At 31.5% G+C, this 9,538-nt stretch overlaps 1 protein-coding gene across 1 annotated transcript; it reads right to left on the bottom strand.

The window, feature by feature from the left end:
* Positions 1-3,057: 3,057 nt before the first annotated feature.
* PSKR1 (phytosulfokin receptor 1) lies at positions 3,058-6,639 on the bottom strand. The gene has a single exon (XM_078983408.1). The coding sequence runs from the start codon at positions 6,187-6,189 to the stop codon at positions 3,130-3,132; it is 3,060 nt and encodes a 1,019-aa protein (XP_078839534.1). The 5' UTR covers positions 6,190-6,639; the 3' UTR covers positions 3,058-3,129.
* Between the last annotated feature and the right edge of the window lie 2,899 nt (positions 6,640-9,538).

Consider the following 9,538-nt stretch of genomic DNA (forward strand, 5'->3'; position numbering starts at 1 on the left):
TTTGCTTATGTGTGGCTATTAACCGGCTAAAAAAAGTTGGAGTGACTAAAAAGAGAAGAAACTAACAACTTTATTCTCTCATAATGCACACAAATAAATTAAAGGACTAAATAATTATGGGATACATTATATGGCTAATATGTTATTTTCCATTAATTTAATCATAAAACTCCAACTAATAAAATAACACTATTTTAATATTTTTTTCTTTTGCAAAGTTTGTCTTGTATCCTGAAGGATCACAAATGCATATAAGAAGTGTAGCGGGTGGACACCATTAACTTAGCATTTGGCGGATGAAGCATAACTAGACAAAATAAAATAAGATTTTCAAAAGGATGTTTAATAGTGATGGAGCAAGAACAAAATGTGTTATTGACCAAGTCATATGAAAATAATTATTAAGATTTTAATCGTACCCAAAAGAATGAAACAGGCACGATAAAGAAACATGGACAAAAAAAATCTTATATAAAGCATCTCTTTTCTTTCCCATTCATTATTTATTTATCTCCATCCTTTATGCAACTTATGTCTCTCCCCTTTCTATTTTACTTTTCTTATGCAAGCTTATGCTCCCTGCACTTAAATCTCATTGGCGATGACGGAGAATCAACGATTAATACATATAATCCATAGCAACCGCAAAAGCCAAAACGGACTAACGGTTCAAAAATATAGAAGTTGAAACTAGAAATCTAGTTTAAAAACCGATAGCAAACTAGCTTTTAGGAACCTAGTCTTTTTTATTATTCTAGTAATCTATAGGAGCTACTATTTTTTTTTCCTTATTTGTATTTCACTTCTTATGTGTGTTTATAATCTATCCTAATAAACGAAAGTTTTTTTTTTTTCACATGTTTTGTTCTTCTTCATTTAACATGTCATTTTCTGGAATTTTTAAATTTTTTATTTTTCACTTTATTTTATTGTATTTTTCATTTTATTAAATTAAAATTCCATATTTAATATGTAAGGTAATATATATAAGGTACTAGTTTATAACCCGTGAGAACCACGGTTAGAAAATTGATTAAACTTTCTAAGTTAAAACTCAAAACTATTAATTAATAATTTTAAATAACTTATTAACTAAAAGATATTTTTTAGTTATATATAAAATTATAATCGCTGATTCAAATAAATACGTAAAATATATCATCTTATAATTTGTATAAATTTTATTTTATTATAATTGGTATAAAGTCTCATTAATTTTAATAATTCAAAAATTTTGTCATTTTTCTTATAAATTCAAAATTTTCAAATTGTTAAAATTTTATAATTTAATTTTTTTTTTTAATAAACCCATATAATACATGGGTATGACACCTAGTTTACTATAATACAAATAGATATTAGATAGGAACCAAATAATTGCTGCAAATTATTCTATTCAATCACTTATAGTAGGATCAAACAAGCGGTTGTTAAAAAGGGGGAAGATCGATGGACAAGATGATATCTTGTTGTGTAGTTCATCATCCTCTTTAATAAATGAAGGTTTTTTTTGTCACATGTTATTTTCTCCTTCATTTTGACACTTGTCATTTTGTAAGAATTTTAGAAATTTTATTTTCCACTTGTCATTTTTAAGGGATTTCCATTTTCTTAAAATAAAATTCCATAAAATTATAATGGGTTTTATAAGGAAATAAAACCATCCTATTAATTTGGTAATAAATTCTCATTAATACTTCAAAAGATTTAATTTCTTTTGCAAATTTTCAGAAGATTACATTTTGTTATGTAAAGTATTACATTATAAAATATTTCATATTTATATATTGTTATTAAATTTTTATTTCTAATAAACTCGTGTAATACACGGGTCTCACACCTAGTAATTATAATATAGTTTAAGTGAATTAAATTTTAATTTAATTTAATAAATACACTGTAATTATAAATATAAATTAATTAATTTATAAATGAAAGGAGTAGATTGAGCAAAATCACTATTTCCATAAATAGACAACAAAATAATCTTATATTTCTTGCAAACTTCGTAAATAGTTAAAAAAAAAAATCCAGACTAGTTTAAAATTTATCTTTTGAATTTTGGTTTTTGTCAAAAAAAAAAAAAAAGTTTCCAAACTATATTTTTTGATAAAAGATTCTTCAAAATCTGAAAGGTTTGAACTACAATGAGTGCAAAGGTGTTGAGTTACCAAATTCTTATTCGTAATCAATTTCGAATTTATTGTCCGTATTATATATCCATTAAAATGATATAAATTCATATTTTTTCAACCGACAAAGAAAAAGAACTATAAAAAGGAAAAAGAAATGCTTAAAATGTAGCAAGAAAGGAGAGAAGTACGACAAGTGATTTAAGGAAGAAAATAAGAGAGAAATAGACAAACAACGACAAAGTTGAAAACACATGAAAGTGGAAACTTCCTCATGGTTTGAAATTTTCAAAATTACAAATGAGTAGCAAGAAAGAAGATTGATGATAAGTGACCCTTAGGTAAGAAAATAAGGGAAACAGAAAAGCAAAACAAAGTTGATAATAATGAAACTCAAAACTTCCTTATAGATTTGAAATTTTCAAAATTACAAAGATGATGTTCTACTAAACAAAGTTGAAAACAATGAAAGTCAAAACTTCCTTATATATTTGAAATTTTCAAACTTACAAAGACGATGTTCTACTTTTGCATCTTGTTAAAAAGTAACTATATTATAATAGCTATTTATCCAAATTTAGTCATATCGGATAGCCTTGCAAGTTGACATTCAATCAATGTAGATGGCCTAAATCGGTGGTATTTTTATGGACGATATAAAACCATTAATATTGTACTTTAGTCGTGTGGATGAAGGTATACATTTGAAAGATGCATGTGACTTTTCTGGTCAAAAGTTTGACTTTAATTTCCGCCAAACCAGGGTGTTTACGTTGACCCGCCACCTTTGGAATCACATTTGCAAGAAAAATCGTACCTTTTAATGAACCCGCCACCACTAGAGATCAAATTCCACAACCCAAAAACAGAAATCGACACAAATAACAAACAAACAATACTCAATAATAAAAAATAAAAAAAAAAATAAAATGAAAATCTTTAAAACTTTACTTGAATTCAAATGTATATGATATTTACACCCCAACATATTATGTAATTACTGTGTTTTGAGTTGAAGATTATCGAGCCAAGAAAGCAACTCCTGAGTCGAAGGCCTTAACTTCGGTGATTCATTTAAACAAACACATGCAATCTCAAGAGCCAATAACATCTCCTTATCTTGATCTTTATTAAAAATAAACGAATCAATCACTTCACTCTCCCTTTTTTCCATCTTCATTTGCATCACCCATGAAATCAAATCTCTACTCCCTTTAGGCTTACACATATCCATGGGTCTCTTCCCTGTCAAAAGCTCCAAAAGAACAACCCCAAAACTATAAACATCTCCTTTGTAAGACGCAACAGAAGCTTGACCATATTCAGGTGGAATGTATCCCAATGTCCCAACAAGATCAGTCGTTACATGAGTATCATAAGGTAGAATCAATCTTGCAAGACCAAAATCAGCTAAATGGGCTTCAAAATCTTCATCTAGAAGAATGTTGCTTGATTTAATATCACGATGAAGGATATGGGGATCACAAGATTGGTGGAGATACGCCAGGCCTCTAATGGCTCCCTGAGCTATTTTCCGGCGAGTGTTCCAGTCAAGAATTGATCGGCCATCTGGTTTTTCATGTAGCCAATAGTCTAAGCTTCCGTTTTCCATGAATGAGTATATAAGAAGTCTTTCGTTTTTGTGTTTGCAATAGCCTTGAAGGAGGACAAGATTCGGGTGTTGTGCTCTCGAGAGGGTTTCCACTTCCGCCTGAAACTCGCGATCAACTTGACCACAGTCGCCGGAGAGACGTTTAATGGCGACTTTCCGGTTATCGGGAAGTGTGGCTTTGAATACGAGACCGAAACCGCCACATCCGATTATGTTTGATTGATCGAAAGAGTTGGTTGATTTCAGAAGATCGTCGATTGACATTGATTTGTTGTTGTGGAATAGAACTAGTTTTGATTCTTCCAAGTTTTTGTTTCCATCATCGTCTTCATCTTCTTCGTCTCTTTCTGGGTCGACTTCTTGTCGACTGGTTACACGAACAACCACCATGAACATCAGAGCGAGAAGAAATAATGTCCCGAAACAAATCCCAATAGCCATACCAACAATTTTCCCGATATTTTTCTTTGATTTTCTAATCGATGATACAGGGAGTCTTCTAGTGTTACAGGTGTAAACTCCACGCCCATCCCCACATAAACCGGGATTTCCCTCAAAGCTTGAGTTTGTAAACGTTAAAAATTGACCTCCATTAGGGACAAAACCCCTGAGATTATTGTGAGCGACACTGAATTTGGATAAAAAACTTAGATTCACCAAAGATGGAGGGATTGTTCCGGTGAGATTATTGTATGACAAATCAAGCGTCTCCACCATTCTCATCCCTGATAAAGAACTCGGAATCCTACCTGATAAATGGTTCTGTTTCAGATCCAAAACGTGAAGTTTTTTCAAGTTGCCAAATTCAGGGGGTATTTCGCCGGAGAGGAGGTTGCTGCTTAGGTCAATTGACGGTGGAAAGCTCATGATCTGATTGTACTGCACCGCTGATCCTCTAGAGCTCATGTTTCTTCTTTTGAAGAACGGGAAATCCGGTGAGGGTTCTTCTAATGAAATATCTCGTGAAATCAGGCTCTGTAATTGCGCTAGACTTTTGGGAATCTCTCCCGACAAGGAATTGTTTGATAAATCCAAGTAAAAAAGAGACCTAAAATCACCCAAAGAAGCCGGAATTGAACCCGTCAAGTGGTTCCATGACAAATCCAGTAACTGCAACTGTGATAAACCGTTCAGCCATGGCGGAATGCTACCTGTGAGCCTGCAATTGGCGATTACAAGAGCTTTGAGTGCTTTGAACTGTAGATGATCATCAGGTGGGAGCTCTTCGGTATGGAAGTTCATGGTGAGAACCAAAACGGTCAGATTTGGGAGGTGTTGGAGGACTTTGAGAGAGTTTGAGAGGTTAGTGAGACTACAATTAGAAAGTGAAAGGTAAGAAAGAGAAGGAAAATTCTTGAAAGTTTCTGGGACTTGGCCTATGAGTCTGTTCCTGGCGAGATTTAAAGCTTTTAAGTTTTGGCAAGATGCAAGGTTATCAGGTATTGTACCCGAAAAGTGATTTGTGCCCAGATCAAGTGAGGTAAGATTAACCATCAAGGAACAGTTGAAATCGATTAAACCATTTAAAGAATTGTTTCTCAAACTGAGGGAAGAAATTGACTGTGAATTTGACAACGATGGGGGAATTCCTCCGGACAGATTGTTGGAATGGGCTGAGAAATAACTTAAATTTGGAAAGCTACGGAAGAAATCGGGTATACTTCCTGAGAGCCTGTTGGATGAAATATCCAAACGAACCAGATGACTGAAGGAATTACCGATTCCGTTGATGGCGATGAACCTGTTATCCTGAAGAGCTAATTCCCGCAATCTTGGTAATCTGAGTAAGAACTCCGGTATATCCCCTGAAAGAAGATTGGAAGCCACGCACAGATGTTGAAGGAAAGTGCAATTCTCGAATTCAAGCGGAATAGTTCCGCTGAAGTAATTCACAGCAAATCTAAGAACACGAATTCCGGTGGAGTTGACACATAAACCAGAAGGGAGGAAACCCCTGAAGGTATTATCAGATATGTCTAATTCTTCAAGTGCAGGCAGATTGACGTTAACCGGTAAAACCCCATTGAACCGATTACAACTCAAATCAAGCACTTTCAAATGGGAAAGATGAAAAATGGAAATTGGAAGAGGGCCTTTAAGGAAATTGCGTGAAAGATTAAGGGTTTGAAGCTGATCTAAATTAGAAAGCGAATCGGAGAAATTACCAGTTAATCTTTTCTTTTGGAGTTCTAATGCAACAATCCTACCAGAAGAGGAATTGCAAGTGATGCCTACCCAGTTGCAGCAATTAAAAGAGGGAAAAGACGACGAATTCGTAGGCCACCACCCGACAATTGGCGATTCCAATCCGCTCATGAAACCCCGTAATCCTCTCAGGTCATCGGAATTGCATGTCACATTCTGTGAAATCACAAGAACCTGACTTTGAAGAGAAAACACAAGAAGTATAATCACAAGTACCCATACCTCCGATACAGCAACCATCTCGGATTATATATAAACTGAAACACAGAAACACCGAAGAAGAACACGAAAAAAGGTGCACAATTTGGTAAAATTTCAGGGCTTATCGAGATATCCCATTTGAGAAATGGAGATTCCTTGATCTGAGTTCCAAACTCATTATTTTTCTCACTCCGGATTGCGTCACATACCAAGCAAGACGGAAAGAGGCAGCAGAAATGACGAAATTGTGAACAAGGGTTTCAATCTGGCACCGTTTTTGAAATTTGAAGAGTTAAGAAAAAGGAGATAACATTAAAAGGCAACACAGATCGAGAGAAGTATTAAATTGACTTTGAGAAATGGGTTGTTTGGTATTGAAAGAGGTGAGTTTGTTTTCATTCTTTTCTAGTGGGCTAGCTCGATGATGGTGGCTCTTTTCTAGAGAGAGAGAGAACCCAGTCAAGGTTTAATGCAGAGAGAGAGAGAGAGAGAGAGAGAGAGAGAGGAACCGCTGGTGGAAATGAGAATGCATTAAATAATAATTCCCCATCTGTATTTACAATTTATTTTTTTCGGCTTTCTACAAAAAGATTTACCCTTTTCTTTAACTTTATTTTAAAGTTATTAACTAATTGTTATGCTATATTATATTACTGAAAAAGTTTCTAGCTTCGTAAAGTCTTTTTAGTTACTTCCAAACATAACTCTTAATAAGTGTTTTGTAACCAATGTTATAGCTCTTTTGTATGACCTTAATCTAAATTTAATATTGGGTGTGTTACTAAAATCCTAGATACTTCAATAAAAATAAAGTCTGCAACAACCTGTGTATTGAAAATGACCCTTCATTAATGAAGGATGTACGTTTAAAGTCAAACAGACAGATATTTTTTGCACTTTGTAATTATTATATAGTTATTTGAAATATTTTATTAGTTAATTAATGTTCTAAAATAATGTTAATAAATAATAATGTAAGCATTTATTTATAGATACTCGATCAAAATAAAAAATGAAAATTGGAAAGTATTTAAATAAAAGGAGGAGGAAATTAATGGAGAACCGGAGATCTTGTTGGATATTTGACAAAATTAAAAGAAATATTTTTTTAAAAAATAAAAAAAGGGAAAAGGAAAGACTAAAGTCAAAGATTTGGGTTGAAAAACAACAAAAATATAATGACAAATCACGTAGACGACTTGAAAATACAGCTCATGCTTTTACTTTCATATTTTAAAAAGAAAAGTCTAATCCTAAACCTTTATCTGTCTATATATATCTATATATTTAATAAATATTTGATAAAAGTTATATTTTTTTTATTTATATATGAGTATTTTTTTTTAAATAGTTGTTAGTTTTAAATACGTAAAACTATATAAAAATTATAAACTAAAAATTCTTAAAAGCATAGAAACTTACTTTTTCAAATATTTTTAAACGTCTAAAATTTTAAATTATAAAAGCTCTATATTGAACATGTTCAACGATCTTAAGAAAAATGTATTGATATATTTTGAGGTTGCAATTATTTATTTAAAAAAAGATAATAACATAAAAGTTCTTAAGTTTGATAGAAATATATAAATTTATATTTTTCAGGATTTTAGGTTCATCAATATCGAATATTCATAATTTTTTTTCAACTTTACCCTTTTTGCAGATTTTACTCGGTAAAATTGCATATTTCTATCAAACTTAAGGGTTTAATGAATCAGAAAACCAAAATTAAGGCTTTTTAAAACAGAACAAAAAAAAATGTAAAATCAAATATTTTGGCAAAGCGTAAGACCTTTAATATAATAGACGTGCACAAAAGGGTAAAATTATTTAAAAAATTGCAAATATTTGGTATTAGTGAACCTAAAATCTACAAATGGGTAAAGCCGTACGTTTCTGCTAAATTTAAGGGCTTATGTCATTATCCCTTTAAACATATGTAAGAAATTTAAGATATCGTTTGGGTTATTGTAGCAGTCCTGCTATAATTTCTAAAGATATTTCTTTTTTCAAACAACTAAATGAATTGAAATTTAAAAGTTAAAAAATTGGGAACGAAAGAGATTACAAAGAAATAAACAAAATCGAAATTTTCATAGTGTCAACCCATTTGATAGTTGTTTTCCTATGTCTATTGACAAACCATAAGTAAGAAATATCTACCAACATATCCTATAAAGAATCCTTCTAACACCTTGATTATAAAAAAAAAAAAAAACTATGTTTTTAAAAGACATATAATGACAACCTCTTAAAAGACATTACATTTGGTATATCTGTTTTCCTTCATAGTTTCCAAAACCCTAAACGTAGTAGTCTGAACATAAAGCAAATTAGCACGCAAACACAAAGTAGCCGAGTCAAAACTCCAAACTCGCGATGTAGGATCATTAAATTGGAGGAGTTCAAATGGTACATAAATAAGTGAGAAGAGCAGGGGAATTGTAAAGATGAGGAAATCACTTCTTAGCATATTCTATGGCACTCTATGGTGGATTTGGAAATCAAGGTGTGTTCGATTGTTTAAGAATCATCGTATTGCTCCAACCAAGGTGGCAGACAACATAAAATCACTTGTCTTTTCCGGATTAGGCAAAGGAGAGTTTGGTGTACATTTAAACGGATAGAATGAAGTATTGATCCATTAATATGTTTGTAATTGCATAGTGTTGCTTTAAAACTTATATGTACTGTTTTTATGTCACTCTTCTAGTTCCTTGTTAGGTGGGGGTTGCAGTATTTTAATATAACCATTTGCCGGTTAAAAAAAATATATGTGTTCCTTCAATTTTTGTTTATATTGTTACAACTTTTTTTCAATGGTTAATTTTTGAGAAGTTATTTTTTAATCAATTAACTTATCTTTTATCTTTTATACATGTTACATAGCTCTCTTACTATGTTTTCTTTCTTATTTTAAGTTTAAATTATACTTTTGAAAAAATAACTTTAGTTGTTACTAAAATTTTAATAAATAAAAAAACGATAAAATAATATACTAGGACAAACCTTTTAACCTTAGTTATTTGTATATTATAAAAAATTTTAAGATTACTATTTTAAATTTCTATGAAGTGTATTAAATCTATTTTTATATTTAACTAAATAAAAAACATAGTTAATAGTTAAATACATCTGCAATTTAAAATAAAGTGTTATGAAATTAAAATGGCTTTCTCCGTTTTCCAAAATCCTTAGATGATTTCCTTAAGTGATTAGTGTGACTTGGAGTTTCATACGGCGATTACTTTGCATTATATTTTCCTTTACCTTATCGTGCGTGATATGTCAAATTCTTATATACTCACAGAGTAGGTTTTTTGGGCAAAAATTTGGCTCTAAACGGGGTAGGTGAATAATTTAGGGACGAAAACTGTCAAAAAGAAAA

This window comes from Lactuca saligna, chromosome 3 (genome assembly GCF_052625555.1).
Source record: "Lactuca saligna cultivar CGN05327 chromosome 3, ASM5262555v1, whole genome shotgun sequence".
Classification (NCBI taxonomy): Eukaryota; Viridiplantae; Streptophyta; class Magnoliopsida; order Asterales; family Asteraceae; genus Lactuca; species Lactuca saligna.

What these genes read in the sequence shown, in the direction of transcription:
- PSKR1 (XM_078983408.1), bottom strand. Translation starts at nt 6,189, where the DNA reads ATGGTTGCTGTATCGGAGGTATGGGTACTTGTGATTATACTTCTTGTG.